Raw genomic sequence first — 17,785 nt, 5'->3', positions numbered from 1 at the left:
AGTCAAATACTTGTTTAAATTTTCTACTGATATGAATAATGTAGAACTTGAACATTTCTGCGGAAAGAGTTGGAGGTTACTGGAGAGGGGCGGGCATTGTTTAATTAATCTGAATAATCTCCGTTAATTGTTGTTTATATCGTGAACGTTTAACGGGATCGAGTGGTCAGGCTCGCCTACTTGGTTACTACATGTCATCGTATACCAATTGCGTAGGTCGATGCTCATGATGTCAATCACTGGATTGTCTGGTACAGACTCGATTAATTACAGACCGCCGTCATATTGCTTGAATATTACTGAGTGCGACGTTAAACAAAACAAACTTTATGTGGCCCACAACACAGTACAAATACATTAAATAACGTACATACACAGGAAAGATAACGTATTGCAGGCGATATAACAAAGGTTATGTAAAAATGTTGTGCTCGCAAATTATGTCTGTCACAATCTTCGTGAGTTATACGCTCAGTATACATCATGGGTTTGGGATAGTCGTGACATGCAGCACACGTAGCTACTCTGAATAACAGACGAATGTGGACCAGCATGCACTGCACGCTTGCATACGTCCTTTGTGAATATTTGAAGTTCTATAATTGGTGATATGGATATAATGACGATGTATATCTTGAGGGACAATGGTCTTGTGTGATGGTCATAATACTATTTAGTCCTATCACATGCTCACCACAATATTTAAATGCAGGTGCAGTTGTTAAGGTATCAACAATGTTATGTACAGTATTTGCTTCAAGATTCAACTACCAAGAGGTGTGCAAGTACTCTCCGTATTGACCGTCAGTCAAAGTAATTCATTGCTTGTTTGAATTTGGGGTATGATTCACTGTTCAAGTACAAAAGGGAAAGGTGTGTTATGTCTAACATGATCGCGGGTTTCGACATGCGTTGAACTTTCACCTCGATCGTGAATGATTACACAGGCTTGTGTTTGATGCAGTTGTTAGGCTATCAGGAATGTTATTTATGGTCGAGACCAAATAGACATGGGAGATGGTGCACATCGTACATTGAGATAGTTGTTCGTGCCAGGCCTTGAAATTGTGAACTCAAAGGTTGAAAATGCAACTTTAGGTAACTGTTTATCTGTGTGTAAAACATATTGTGGAGAAAGGGTTGAGTAACGTTTGGGAGAAAGTTTAGGGCGCTCGAGCACAGGTGGTAAAGTCCTATAAATTACCGGAATTCGTTGTGAAGAGTTACGGCCCTTAATCTCAGAGTGAGAGAAATATTTACTGCACTGGGGCTAAATGCTGATGATGATTGGTGATGATTCACTAGTCAAGCACTAAAGGGACATGATCACAGGTTGCCACACGCGGTAAACTTTCACCTCGATCGTGAATCATTACACGGGCTTGTCTGATGAAGTTGTTGAGCTTTGTTCCTTTGCTTTTCATGTTAGTTTTATATTTAATTTTCGCGTTCATGAAATAGTGAGTGAGTGAGTGAGTATGGGTTTACGTCGCTTTTAGCAATATTCCAGCAATATCACGGCGGGGGACACCAGAAATGGGCTTCACACATTGTACCCATGTCGGGTCTTCGGCGTGACGTTAGAACGCTTTAACCACTAGGCTACCCGACCGCCCTGTTCATGAAATAACGACATATGTTTGACGCATGGAGACTGTCGCTTTCAAACTAACGCTTTAGAACAAGGGGTTAATTGTCAAGTTTGCTATGAATAATATATAATGTTCTATGACGTTACTATTCGTAACTCAGTGACCTCCGTTGTAAGCTTTTTTCTATATTTTTTATTATTGATGTCATGGAGGTTTCTTTAAAAAATAATGTCTTTGCGCTTCACAATTAGGTGAGATGAGGTGAAATGGGGTTTAACGACGCGTCCAAGATTACTGCACTTATATAGCGATGTGCATGTACGTGTGTGTGTGTCTGTGGCTGCTTGTACTAGTCCGGACTGATACCGATTTATAGTGCTAGCCCACTGAGATACCATGCCGCAGTTTGATACGAATACCCGTCTCAGACACAGTATACTGACTCCGAGCCGACCAGTCCTTGTTTTAGCCCCTTAATGCCGAGCGCCAGACAGGGTAACAACAAGTACCATCTTTTAACGTCTTTTGGTATGACGCGGCCCGGGATCGAACCCCGGACCTTCCCGCTCCGGGCGGACGCTCTACCACTAGACCACGGAGGCGGTCGCATCACAATAAGTGTTATTAAAACACAAAACGGTGTCGAATAACGATTTTGCATACCAGAAGGAGAGTGTTGAGAAAATTCGAAATGGCTGTTACTGACGGTATACGGTGTCTTATTAGGTCAGTAACAACCATCTTGGATTATTACTGACGGTATACAGGCTGATATGGAGTTAGTATTTCTGCTCTCTGACTGGTCAATTTTACTTTGATGCATAATATTAACAGATGTACGTTCAGTGGAAAGTGCAAACCACATGAACATGTAAGAATGAGTAATATATGTTTTGGCGCCAATAGTTGACGTAATTGTTGCGGTATTTGAGTTTACTGTGACCACAGTTGAGTGAATTGCATGCGTTGACTGATTCCAGATTGTGTCAATCTTCAAATGAATCTGGGTTATTGTGTTATTGATTGGAAAGGTAGATATCGGTTATTTCTATAGTTTGGTATAAGTATTGTTATAATTCATGGAGCAGAATTCGTTGCTATGTATAACGTGACAAACAAGACAACTTTGGCAGTTCCTATCAAAATTATGAGTTAAATATATAATGCATGCTCAACAATGTATTACAAAACAGATGTCATTCTTGCAGGACGGTATTTTCAAACTGCTTCTGACGGCTTTTGTCGTGCACGCAGTACTCATTGGTGAGTGTAAGATCTCGGACTGCATTACCAAATTACATGTTTGTACAGTGTGGTGAGATTACACTGGTCACACACTGTCATGTATGCGGTAGACATCTGTTGTATGATATCTCGGTCTGCGTTATCAAATTACATGTTTGTACAGTGTGGTGAGATTACACTGGTCACACACTGTCATGTATACGGTATACATCAGTTGTATGATATCTCGATCTGCCATATCAAATTACATGTTTGTAAAGTGTGGTGAGATTACACTGGTCACACACTGTCATGTATACGGTACACATCAGTTGTATGATATCTCGATCTGCCATTTCAAATTACATGTTTGTAAAGTGTGGTGAGATTACACTGGTCACACACTGTCATGTATACGGTATACATCAGTTGTATGATATCTCGATCTGCCATATCAAATTTCATGTTTGTAAAGTGTGGTGAGATTACACTGGTCACACACTGTCATGTATACGGTAGACATCTGTTGTATAATATATCGGTCTGCGTTATCACATTACATGTTTGTACAGTGTGGTGAGATTACACTGGTCACACACTGTCATGTATGCGGTAGACATCTGTTGTATGGCATCGCAGCCTGCGTTATCAAATTACATGTTTGTACAGTGTGATGAGATTACACCGGTCACTCACTGTCATGAATACGATAGACATCTGTTGTATGATATCTGGGGCTGCATTATCAAATTACATGTTTGTACAGTGTGGTGAGATTACACTGGTTACACACTGTCATGTATACGGTAGACATCTGTTGTATGATATCTCGATCTGCCATTTCAAATTACATGTTTGTACAGTGTGGTGAGATTACACTGGTCACACACTGTCATGTATACGGTACACATCAGTTGTATGATATCTCGATCTGCCATTTCAAATTACATGTTTGTACAGTGTAGTGAGATTACACTGGTCACACACTGTCATGTATACGGTATACATCAGTTGTATGATATCTCGATCTGCCATATCAAATTACATGTTTGTAAAGTGTGGTGAGATTACACTGGTCACACACTGTCATGTATACGGTACACATCAGTTGTATGATATCTCGATCTGCGTTATCAAATTACATGTTTGTAAAGTCTGGTGAGATTACACTGGTCACACACTGTCATGTATACGGTATACATCAGTTGTATGATATCTCGATCTGCCATATCAAATTACATGTTTGTAAAGTGTGGTGAGATTACACTGGTCACACACTGTCATGTATACGGTAGACATCTGTTGTATAATATATCGGTCTGCGTTATCACATTACATGTTTGTACAGTGTGGTGAGATTACACTGGTCACTCACTGTCATGAATACGATAGACATTTGTTGTATGATATCTGGGGCTGTATTATCAAATTACATGTTTGTACAGTGTGGTGAGATTACACTGGTCACACACTGTCATGTATACGGTAGACATCTGTTGTATGATATCTCGGTCTGCGTTATCAAATTACATGTTTGTATAGTGTGGTGAGATTACACTGGTCACACACTGTCATGTATACGGTACACATCAGTTGTATGATATCTCGATCTGCCATTTCAAATTACATGTTTGTACAGTGTGGTGAGATTACACTGGTCACACACTGTCATGTATACGGTATACATCAGTTGTATGATATCTCGATCTGCCATATCAAATTACATGTTTGTAAAGTGTGGTGAGATTACACTGGTCACACACTGTCATGTATACGGTAGACATCTGTTGTATAATATATCGGTCTGCGTTATCACATTACATGTTTGTACAGTGTGGTGAGATTACACTGGTCACTCACTGTCATGTATACGGTAGACATCAGTTGTATGATATCTGGGGCTGCATTATCAAATTTCATGTTTATACAGTGTGATTATATCTCACACGTCACACATCATTCATCAATGCACTATTACAGTCGAGTCAAAAAACCAGAGTCTTATCGCCGTTAGTTCAGTCGCACCAATACAGCCACAGTGCATTAACCACTGCTTACTGTGCGCGGTACAAGGGAGACTACTCCGTCAGTTTCAGGTTCACCAGGCTGAGCTCCAATAATGCATTGTCAACACACATGCCGGGTGCGGGTTACACCAGTGATCGTTAGTCATAGTTGTATGTGTATAAGTGCTGAACGGTACAAGGGAGACTACTCCGTCAGGTCCAGGTACACAGGCCGACTGACTTACGCTCTGTACCTTGTTTCACTGTCTACCCTTTATATGTCCTCCTCATGTAAACTTTAAAGTGGCCTGAGGCCACAAGTTATTATTATTATTATTTACAGTGACCTGATAGCCCAAGTTTTTAATTCTGTTCTCTTGCTCTGTGCCGACTTACACTTGAACCGTAAAATATCAGCCTGAATCCATCATCTGGATTTGGTAACTACAGACAACAATAATTCCCGGAAGTATCGAGCCGTATTGATCTGCCTTTGCATGTGTTTGTGACGCGACGCACCGGTGGCGCGGGATACGGTCACATTTTCGCGACCACCTGGTGTCATAGCTACTGTATAGGGAGTCCACGTGCTCATGGTGGAATGGTAAATGGACTCAGGTTTAGTGCAGATCATCGAAATGGTTTTGTCGCTTATTTATTTATATCTCAATAACCGGAAGCGATAGATGTCGATTCCTGGCAGGTATGACGAGGACGACATTGTAGATGAACTGAATGGTCAACGAGTGACACCTGTGACGCGTGTTTCTTCCAGGAGACATACATAATGAGGTTGTTACAACCAACGCTTTCAACGTTTGACTCCTTTTTATCTTGTATTCATATAAATAGAAGTTATCACGCGAGTGTGTTTGGGGATGGTAGATATCCTGCATTAGGAATAAACATTGTATTTACCGAGCCTTGGCGAGCTAAATACACAGTGTTTATTCCTAATACAGGATATTTACCATCCCCAAACACACAAGCGTGATAACCTCTTCATCATATAATGTCATTCTTTAATTCTGTGCTTCAAAATCGCTTTCCCTCTCTTATAAACATTATCGAAACATTGCGAGTTTTCCTGGAATGCGCGCATTAATATTTATTACGTCACAGGGTAAGTGATGTGTCAGTCGGACAGTGACAGTAGCCAATATAGTTCCAACTGAAATCTGTTTCTTATACAGTGGCGAAGCAATATATACGCAAAACAACAATTGTTTTTAATTGCCTTTCGCGGCAATCCATCGGTCTGTCTGCTAGAGTAACTGCCCTTTATCAAAGGGAAACTACTCTAAACCTAGTCTACGAGACGTCACGGCCACAGTCAGACATTGTTGACAGTCTGTCTGTCCTGTCATAACGTTAAGCAGTGTAGTCAGATGTACACACAGCGACAAAGCGAAACAAGGTAACAATTCAAACATATTCCGGCCAAATCCAACTATTTTAATTTTAGGAGAGGTCTACAAGCACAGATATGGCTACTGATCCCGCTTGGCCAGGCCTCGTGCCCTCGCAAAATTGTTTCTCCAAAGTTGCCAAAACTTATAAAATGCCTTCGCTACGTCAGTTAGACACTGATTTTCAGTATATTAGACTGTTCTTTTGATAATGATAGCAATTATCTCTGTAGTTTATCCAGATTCCCGATGGTTAATTCTGACTCGATCGCCGAATGACAAGGGCGACGCCATGTTTGTTTATAAACAGTGAAAGTAGTCCCTACTTGACCTTTGATATTTGCATCTCTATCCGCATATGACCCCAACGGATATCGTTTTTATCCGTTGGCTTTATCCTGCCGAGAAACCTACCGATTATATGATAAATCAAGTTACTGTAACATCAGTTTGGATATGTTCATCCCTCGTCCACCTTGAGAGCTACAATAACCTGCAATATTGCCATGGGTCGGAGTCATGCAGACTGCTTGTCGTCGATGTGGTGGCAGTTGTGCCAACAGCTCTGAATGCCCTCATCTGCTCTGGGAAACACTATTCATCTTCTAATGTTTGCCCAACTTGGAAACGTGAAACTAAAGTTGTAAAATTGAAACATGAGCGGAGCATCTCATTTCAAGATGCCAAGAAGTCTTTTCAATCATCTGCCTCTTCTTACTTTGTTGCTATTTATCAACGAGTTACATGACAGGTTTTCTCAGTATCCATTGGTTGTCAACGAATTACAAAAACTGTATCTCCTCAATAAATATTGTGCTATTGGAACAACTATCTCCAAAATATCTTGTTCACTACTGACACAATACCAGCTGTTCAAAAAAACAGATTATCAAAGGCCTATTACACCATTCTACAATGGGACTGTCGACTAGTTTACTGTCATTTCACTGGTCGGTCAAAGTTCGCGGAAGGTCGTTCTGGCGTGACCTGTAATGGGATGTCCTCAGATAATTGTTTAGCGGAAGTGAGATCTAAGATCTGATTTTAATGACAGTATCATCAAAGTCAATTTCTGAACACCACGAGAGGACATTTTGCTATGTTGGAAATTCGATATAAAGTATCAGCTTGCACGGTACGGATGTAACATTTTAAACTGATTCTATATGTGCTTAACCGGAATAAATTTTATTCCGAGAGCTTGTAACCCTGTAATTGCGGGTTGCAAAATCTTACTATTTCTGAACATTTCATAGCACTAATAACTTATCTCCCAATTAGATCGTTAAATGAGAAAGCTGCGCGTTCGGATCCAAATTCAATTCAGCGCGGTTACATCTACATGTTACCTGGCTGTACAGTGAACACACAGTATGTTTTATCTCCTCACTCACTCACCAAGCTTGACGTAGTGTGTAGATGACGAAATGAGCCATTACGTACTAAGATCTGAAGAAATGGCATGGTGTACCTGAATATGTAAAATACATGTTGATCAATGTTCAATTTGGTGACGATGTGCATGTAGGCACTATAAATAAAATGCTCAAGCGACTACCATATGAATAAATTTGTATCATGCTTTTTCTGGAATATTGCAAAAAAGGTTCCTATACATTATAAATATCTTACCATGAACATGTGAGCAGAGGTGATTTGGTTCAGCATTTCGCCACGCAGAGTCACGTCTTTTAGGCGGGCCAGGAAAATATCATTGTTGATTCGAATCCTAGACCTCCTACAACAACGTTACCATGCAAGACAACGTCATTCCATACCAACCTACTGCATGATAAATATATACATATGATATAAGTGTTGTTATTTTTCCGGAGAATGACGGAATCGCTACACAAGGTCAACCTGAACATCACCGCCTGGAGGCTGGGTGTGCTGCCAGTCAGCTTTACACACAATCTACACAACCTTCACTCGCTACCTCTACCCATCTCGTCCATCGTCCTACTTCATCCACTTCGATGTTCCATGAACGACCTCGTGCCAAATAATTTATTTTTTAATTTGAAGTTCACACGACATACGACTTTTCTATTGGAAGAGAGGCCGGTCGCATGACCGCGTAACTGACGATCAAAGTGAGTGAGTGAGTATGGGTTTACGCTTAGCCTAGTGGTTATCTTTAAAGCGTTCGCTCGTCACGCCGAAGACCCTGCGTCGATTCCCGACATGGGTACAATGTGTTAACCCCATTTCTTGTGTTCCCCGCCGTGATATTGCTGGAATATTGCTAACAGCGGCGTTAAAACTCACTCACTCACTCACTCATTATTTGACAAAGGAATAACTATTGTGTTTATTAAAATACTTACTTGGAACTATTTTTTCGGGTGGTTGTTGTATGTCTGTCGGTGTAAACAGTCACACGTATGAATCTAGCGCTACATCGCTCGAGGTATAAAATTGCTCCGACGTTCATACACTTTGGCCCTCACTCGACGAAAGTACATACTCAAATAAACTCACACAAAGTGAAAGTCAATTCTTAATTATTCTCATCACAGAATCAAGTGACGTTACCGTTTGATGCTCACCACTGAAGCAATGTGACGTCATGCCCATAATTGTCAGCAATGAAGCAATGTGACGTCATGCCGTAATATTGATATATGCCGTTGTCGCGCAGTTTTAACACCTGGTTCACACATTTGAGATGGGGCGACAATGCGACAACGTGACATTGAGGGAAATTGTCGCATTGTCGCCCTTTGGTAAAATATGATATTATTCCACGCGCGACACAGCGACAAGGTGACAATGCGACACATGGCCATTTTGCATGTTTTTGTAAAGTTGACAACGCGACAATCTCCCTTCCAGGATTCCATATGTAATCTTTGGACACGGGATGATCCCGTCATTGTAATGTAATCCAGTGTGTTTTATAATGGGCCTTAAGTATAACAAAAACGTGATCCTTGATAGCTCGTATCATACAAAATGGCACGTGTGCAAGTCACCAACAGGTTAACTTCTGCTGGAGCTCAGACCTTTTTTCTGGTAGAATCTTTCGCAAAGTATTACCCTAAGCAGGAGATGACCAGTGAGCTGTGTGAGTCAACTGTTAATAAAAGTGACTCAGGTCAAATGCACGTGTTTTAACAAAACCTGAGAAGGAAAAGAAGGAAAACATCATTTGTTAGATGGCTTGTATTGGCAGACTATAGCAGAAAGATACACATGTCAACGCGCAACACATATACCTATTCAAGGTAGATGTGAAAGTGATCATCTAGCCAGTTTGATTTAGTGCCAGTTTGAAAACTAACCAAGTATTGAACACACAACGATATCCCAAATATAATTTTTGTTACATTGACCAAGTATTCTTTATAATGTGCAATTTCACTACGAGGTAAATACAACTTTGCACAGAATCAATAAATATATCACTGAAGGTTCTTTGAATTCAGGATCGCCTCCTTGGTCTAGTGGTAGAGCGTCCCCGGCCGTCACGCCAAAAGACGTTAAAAGATGGTACTTGTTGTGACCCTGTCTGGCGCTCGGCATTAAGAGGCTAAAACAATGACTGGTCGGCTCGGGGTCAGTATACTGTGTTTGAGTAGGGTACTCATATTAAAAACTGCGGCATGGTATCTCAGTGAGCTAGCACTATAAATCGGCATCAGTCCGAACTAGTACAAGCAGCCACACTAACACACACACGAACATGCACGTCGCTATATAAGTGCAATAGGCTTGGACGCGACGTTTAACCCCATTTCACCTCACCTCTGTTAATTCAGGAGCCTGGCTTGGCTGTGCGACCCAGTACCGAATAATGATAATGAGTAAGGTCATAAAAAGTACGAATTAAACATCTCAGCAACTATTTCGCATAACGAAATTTGAAACCAGGAGTCTAACTTATCGCGCGACTCAAACGGTATTTTATTGGTACTTTTGGCCTTTTAAGTACAATGGGTGCTCTTCTCGTGCCTTTGACGGAGCTTACCCAGATATTGTGGGTGCTATGCCAAAGAAAAATAATCCAAACTCTGAAATGCTGAATACTGCTGTGCTGTTAATTACTTAATACTGACATACAATATACATATGTGTGGGGGTGGCTTATTTTTGAAATTACGAGTCTAACTTTAAGGTGACTCGATAGCCCTACATCTCAGGCTTGTCTGGGGCCTAGCTGTATCTATATGTCTGGCGTGGCCTGGAGGCATTTCAAAGATTCCCTACACAATAAGTTCAAAGAACTAGCCTGAGTAAAGATGTAAAATTGGAGTATACTGCACATATTCAAAACTGAATTTTTGAAAGACACCTTTTGGCATTAATATACTGGCTTTGATTAAACATACCTGGTTGCACTATTCAACAGTCACACAATATATATACTTGATTGAGTCCATGTAAGTAAACACACATTAGTGAGTCCCAATGAGATATCTTGTACACAGTGTCCATCTTGTTGGTGCCCATGAGGCGACTTCTGTATTGTGCAGGGTCTCCATGATGATGGCTGTGGGATAGGCGTGTATTCTTCTTTGGTCCTGTGTATGAACAAAATCTTGAATGGGAAATTTCATCAGGAAAGTTGGCATTGGAGAGATTCTTGTTGTTTCCTTCAATCTTGTTTCTTTCTCTTCATGGCTTGAGTTGATGATTGTTCTTCAGGATGGTAGGCATACAGAGAGGTTACTGGATCGGGAGTAAACTCAAGAGAGTAAACTCATGTCGGCTTTTGTCATGGCCTTGGTGTCGATTGCCCAACAGACATTACTAAACCACCGAAAGCTGTATTGTGCACACGCAGTCATGATACAGGGTAAAACAGATGCATTTTCATTCCAGGGCATCCTTTATGAAGGTGGATTCACTATTGACAAAAGACATTCTGCAGTTGAAGTCAGCGATGCCAAAGACGAATAACCTCTGCACTGTTACAGGCCGGAAAGTCAGCAGCTTGTGCAGCCAAACACTGAGACAGTGGAGTTGGGCAGTCTGCAGACGTCGTGTTCGTGTCCACTGATTCTGTTCCCCTTGATCCCTGAACTACACAGCTGCTGTTGGTGTTGCTGCTGGAGTTCTGTTCCTCAGATGACGGGATCTTATACATCGATCCTGTGTAGCTGTTGTAAGCGTGGATCAGAATGTGATCGATCAGCAAAGAACCATGTTAGCTGGTGACTTTGTACGAGTTTTGTGATAGTGGTGAGATGACATCTGTGCTTTTCATCTGTAGGTGAGACAGAGTTACCTCCCTTTATCCATTTGTGAAGTCTTTGACGGCGGGCAGTTAAGCTAAGTGATCAGACCATGTTGTCCAGCACGAAATGCGTTCTTCTAAGGAAGTACATATTTTTATGTAGGTTCCACAGTGTACATTTTATGGTTTAACTTTTCCTCTTGGAGTGGTGGAAGTGGGCTGGTTAAGGCAGTTTTCAGGTACAACCACAGGTCCAAGCTTCTTGTCTTCCCACAACCTGTTACTACTGTTGTGTATTGGGATCAAGTTCTTCGTCTTCACTTTGTTCCAATGTGTGACGCACATGCCCACTGTAGTGTTTTCGTTCAACTGGACAACGCACATGCTCATACAGCAAGGATGTCGAGTGATGTCCATGACAATGTCTCTAGCCCAAAGCGACCATACTCGCTATTGAGGAGGCTTATCTCCCTTTGAAGTTCTGTACTTACCCTCAGCTCACATACTGACTGTGATTTGACACCACTGCATTGTCTTTTCTTCAAAACTCTTACACGAATGTCTGACCTCTGTTTCTTTTGCTGCGCAGTATCCTTCATAGTACACAACGTAACTTATGCACATGCACATCAATACATGTGACTAATAGCCTCAGAAGAGAAGAATTCGACTCAGTGCTGTTTCAGCGTGTCCTTGGCTACATCTACATCACCTCGCAGCCACGGGTCCTGGGAGCTGCTTTACTTATCAGTTCCTCATGTCCGTTACGTCTGGCAAGCTGATAAACGTCGTTACTGAAGTTATCCTTTAAAGACAAATCAGCTCCGTTACTTTTAAGTAAATCCAGCACAGACTTTCGTCCCTTCTCTGCAGCCATCATCGCGGGCGTCTTCCCCTCACGGCCTCTACTGTCGATGTGGACAATGTTCTGCAACAGGACATAATTTACTACCTCAATATTCCCTCCACAACATGCCAAGTGAAGGATGTTGTTACCGGCATTGTCCAATGGTGACATATCAGCATGCTGACCGAGTAAGAACAAAAGCAATTGTTTTTGTCCTTGCAATGCTGCCAACATCACTGGTGTCTCTCCATTTTGGTTTTTGCTGTTGATGTCCGCCATGTTCTGTGACAGGACATATTTCACTATTTTCATATCTCCACCCAAACAGGCAAGATGAAGGATACTGTTACCAAGTTTATCAAACTTTGATACATCAGGTTTTTTCTCTATAATAACGTTGAAGATGGCACTATTTCCCCAATGAGCTGCCAACATCACGGCAGTTCTTCCATCCGTTCCTCTACGGTCGATGTCCACACTCCCTTGAGACAAGATGGATTTCACCTGGGACAAGTTCCCTCTATTGCATGCGTCATGGAGGTCGGTGTTTCCATGTGGTTCCTCTCCTTCGTAATACGGTGTCACTATAACACAAATTAGATTATTAACACATGTTTAGGCAACTGCCATACATTCATGTTTTCTAAACCATACCTATTACAGGCATATCAGAAAGCTGAGGGCATTTGATATCTTATTTTTTAACCTGATGAGAAATAAATACACACCGATGGAGTTAATAGGTTTGATTGTCTTAATGTGAACTATATTTGGTATAAACTTATACCAGTGCAATCTTGTTTCACATGTGTTTTTAAAGACGGCGGTTATAAAAGATCTTCAGAATCTGAAACGTTCTCAGGTCAATTAGAGGAAGCATCCTCGGTTGGGAGAAGGGAAAGTACATCTTGTTCTGAGCCGACGTTGTTTTATCTATACATAACTATTTTTGCACGGATTTAAGATTAGCCTTCAGAGTCAGGTTTAAGTCACACTCTTCAACCTCACCACCATTGCCCTGCTGGCCAGGAGTTTCAAATACTGTGCTGACATTAGCTCCTTGTCCCATGATGTGCAAAGCTGAAAAGAAGAGGGTTTATAAAAAAACATGAAACACAAAAACAGTTTAGCACCCCGACAAAACAAGCTTATCACTGTCGGGGGACACAAATAGTTATGAACAGCTAAGACACGAATCCTTGCTGACCCTGAAGCGCTTGGGCAATCGACGAGGTTTTAGGACAACACGAGCCCGGACTGTTCTCGACAGGCAACAGCTAGGCCATCATGACTACCCCTTGGGCCGCCAGTGTGGTCCAGATGTATGTATAGTCACGTCCACAAATCTTCATTGTTATCTAGTAGGGTGGTGAAAGTTATTACAAGAAGCATTTATACTACGAAACAGAACACCCGAATGTTTCACATGTCAGAAAAGCGATAAGCCTTTTCAAAAACACCTTGCTCTTTAACTTCTTTGGGTAGTATATGAAAAGCACTCCTGCTGTATAGGCTTGCTTCAATTCTAGGAAAGTCATCAGTATGCAACCATGCAATTAATTATCAAAGATGTTTTTGAAAAAGACGAGGTTTTAAAATTGTTTTCATTGCCTAAATATTCCAACTTGGTTTAACACTTACGTATATTTTCCTGACTGGTCTCATTTGAACGTCTGAAAAACACAAATCACATCAAACACAGCCCATTATGATGGTTGTGTGTTTTTCAGTTCAGTGGAAAACACAACGCTGTATATTTCACGTCACAGTCTCTTAAATGTTTACTTTCTCAAAACTAAAATAATTACGATAATTGAATCTTTCGGAGAGCCCAGCATCCAGAGTCGATAAGTTCCCATTTATCCAGCAGAGGAGTGCGCACGTTCGCAAGTATCCTGTTGGGGAGTCAGTGAGATACCAGGGATACTGCTGGGGGAGTCAGTCACATACCAGGGATACTGCTGGGGGAGTCAGTCACATACCAGGGATACTGCTGGGGGAGTCAGTCACATACCAGGGGTACTGCTGGGGGAGTCAGTCACATACCAGGGACACAGCTGGGGGAGTCAGTGACATACCAGGGATACAGCTAGAGGAGTCAGTGACATACCAGGGATACTGTTTGGGGAGTCAGTGACATACCAGGGATACAGCTAGAGGAGTCAGTGACATACCAGGGATACTGCTTGGGGAGTCAGTCACATATCAGGGATACAGCTAGAGGAGTCAGTGACATACCAGGGATACAACTAGAGAAGTCAGTGACATACCAGGGATACTGCTTGGGGAGTCAGTGACATACCAGGGATACTGCTGGGGGAGTCAATGACATACCAGGGATACAGCTAGAGGAGTCAGTGACATACCAGGGATACTGCTTAGGGAGTCAGTGACATACCAGGGATACAGCTAGAAGAGTCAGCCGGATACCAGGGATACTGCTTTGGAAGTCAGTGACATACCAGGGATACATCTGGGGGAGTCAGTCACATAACAGGGATACTGCTGGGGGAGTCAGTAACATACCAGGGATACTGCTGGGGGAGTCAGTGACATACCAGGGATACTGCTGGGGCAGTCAGTCACATACCAGGGATACAGCTGGGGGAGTCAGTCACATACCAGGGATACAGCTGGAGGAGTCAGTGACATACCAGGGATACTGCTGGTGGAGTCAGTGACGTATCAGGGATTCTGCTTGGCGAGTCAGTCACATACCAGGGATACTGCTGGGGCTGCGAGTCAGATACCAGGGATACTGCTGGGGGAGTCAGTTAGATACCAGGGATACTGCTGGGGGAGTCAGTGACATACCAGGGATACTGCTGGGGGAGTCAGTGAGATACCAGGGATACTTCTGGGGGAGTCAGTCACATGCCAGGGATACAGCTAGAGGAGTCTGTCACATACCAGGGATACAGCTAGAGGAGTCAGTCACATACCAGGGATACTGCTTGGGGAATCAGTCACATACCAGGGATACTGCTAGGGGAGTCAGTCACATACCAGGAATACTGCTGGGGCTGTCAGTGACATACCAGGGATACTGCTTGGGGAATCAGTCACATACCAGGAATACTGCTGTGGGAGTCAGTGACATACCAGGGATACAGCTGGGGGAGTCAGTGACATACCAGGGATACTGCTGGGGGAGTCAGTGACATACTAGGGACACAGCTGGGGGAGTCAGTCACATACCAGGGATACTGCTGGGGCTGTCAGTGACATACCAGGGATACAGCTGGGGGAGTCAGTCACATACCAGGGATACTGCTTGGGGAGTCAGTGACATACCAGGGACACAGCTGGGGGAGTCAGTCACATACCAGGGATACTGCTGGGGATGTCAGTGACATACCAGGGATACAGCTGGGGGAGTCAGTGACATACCAGGCATACAGCTCTGGGAGTCAGTCACATACCAGGGATACAGCTAGAGAAGTCAGTCACATGCCAGGGATACAGCTAGAGGAGGCAGTCACATACCAGGGATACAGCTAGAGGAGTCAGTCACATACCAGGGATACTGCTGGGGGAATCAGTCACATACCAGAGATACTGCTGGGGGAGTCAGTCACATACCAGGGATACTGCTGGGGCTGTCAGTGACATACCAGGGATACTGCTGGGGCTGTGAGTCAGTTACCAGGGATACAGCTGGGGGAGTCAGTAACATACCAGGGATACTGCTGGGGGAGTCAGTGACATACCAGGGATACTGCTGGGGCAGTCAGTCACATACCAGGGATACAGCTGGGGGAGTCAGTCACATACCAGGGATACAGCTAGAGGAGTCAGTCACATACCAGGGATACTGCTGGGGGAATCAGTCACATACCAGAGATACTGCTGGGGGAGTCAGTCACATACCAGGGATACTGCTGGGGCTGTCAGTGACATACCAGGGATACTGCTGGGGCAGTCAGTCACATACCAGGGATACAGCTGGGGGAGTCAGTCACATACCAGGGATACAGCTGGAGGAGTCATTGACATACCAGGGATACTGCTAGGGGAGTCAGTGACGTATCTGGGATTCTGCTTGGCGAGTCAGTCACATACCAGGGATACTGCTGGGGCTGTGAGTCAGATACCAGGGATACTGCTGGGGGAGTCAGTTAGATACCAGGGATACTGCTGGGGGAGTCAGTGACATACCAGGGATACTGCTGGGGGAGTCAGTGAGATACCAGGGATACTTCTGGGGGAGTCAGTCACATCCCACGGATACAGCTAGAGGAGTCAGTCACATACCAGGGATACAGCTAGAGGAGTCAGTCACATACCAGGGATACTGCTTGGGGAATCAGTCACATACCAGGGATACTGCTGGGGGAGTCAGTCACATACCAGGAATACTGCTGGGGCTGTCAGTGACATACCAGGGATACTGCTTGGGGAATCAGTCACATACCAGGAATACTGCTGTGGGAGTCAGTGACATACCAGGGATACAGCTGGGGGAGTCAGTGACATACCAGGGATACTGCTGGAGGAGTCAGTGACATACCAGGGACACAGCTGGGGGAGTCAGTGACATACCAGGGATACTGCTTGGGGAGTCAGTCACATACCAGGAATACTGCTGTGGGAGTCAGTGACATACCAGGGATACAGCTGGGGGAGTCAGTGACATACCAGGGATACTGCTGGGGCTGTCAGTGACATACCAGGGATACAGCTGGGGGAGTCAGTGACATACCAGGCATACAGCTCTTGGAGTCAGTCACATACCAGGGATACAGCTAGAGAAGTCAGTCACATACCAGGGATACTGCTGGGGGAGTTATTGACATACCAGGGATACAGCTGGGGCAGTCAGTCACATGCCAGGGATACAGCTAGAGGAGGCAGTCACATACCAGGGATACTGCTGGGGGAATCAGTCACATACCAGAGATACTGCTGAGGGAGTCAGTCACATACCAGGGATACTGCTGGGGCTGTCAGTGACATACCAGGGATACTGCTGGGGCTGTGAGTCAGATACCAGGGATACAGCTGGGGGAGTCAGTCACATACCACGGATACTGCTGGGGGAATCAGTCACATACCAGGGATACTGCTGGGGGAGTCAGTCACATACTAGGGATACTGCTGGGGGAGTCAGGCACATACCCGGGATACTGCTCGGGGAATCAGTCACATACCAGGGATACTGCTCGGGGAATCAGTCACATACCAGGGATACTGCTGGGGGAGTCAGTCACATACTAGGGATACTGCTGGGGGAGTCAGGCACATACCCGGGATACTGCTGGGGCTGTCAGTCACATACCAGGGATACTGCTGGGGCTGTCAGTGACATACCAGGGATACTGCTTGGGGAGTCAGTCACATACCAGGGATACTGCTCGGGGAATCAGTCACATACCAGGGATATTTCTGGGGGAGTAAGTCACATTCCAGGGATACAGCTGGAGGAGTCAGTCACATACCAGGGATACTGCTGGGGGAGTCAGTCACATACCAGGAATACTGCTGGGGCTGTCAGTGACATACCAGGGATACTTCTTGGGGAATCA

General features: G+C 43.8%; 1 protein-coding gene across 3 annotated transcripts in view; it reads right to left on the bottom strand.

Annotated features, from left to right (window-relative positions):
* Positions 1-9,384: 9,384 nt before the first annotated feature.
* The window catches only part of LOC124128484 (multiple epidermal growth factor-like domains protein 10), a 54,463-nt gene continuing 46,062 nt past the window's right edge, over positions 9,385-17,785 (bottom strand). For 2 of the 3 annotated variants that reach the window (XM_048391153.1, XM_048391152.1), the window contains 2 exons: positions 13,269-13,340; positions 9,385-12,844 (listed from right to left, as the gene is read on the bottom strand). In XM_048391153.1, coding sequence (XP_048247110.1) covers positions 13,313-13,340 — 28 coding nt within the window. In that variant the 3' untranslated portion in view covers positions 9,385-12,844; positions 13,269-13,312. Of the gene's footprint in view, positions 12,845-13,268; positions 13,341-13,901; positions 14,210-17,785 lie in introns of those variants that run through there. The other variant, XM_048391151.1, reaches the window with a different exon arrangement.

The sequence above is a fragment of the Haliotis rufescens genome, unplaced genomic scaffold (genome assembly GCF_023055435.1).
Source record: "Haliotis rufescens isolate VD_foot unplaced genomic scaffold, xgHalRufe1.0.p SCAF_9, whole genome shotgun sequence".
NCBI lineage: Eukaryota > Metazoa > Mollusca > Gastropoda > Lepetellida > Haliotidae > Haliotis > Haliotis rufescens.
This window is presented reverse-complemented; position numbering and strand designations above follow the sequence as displayed.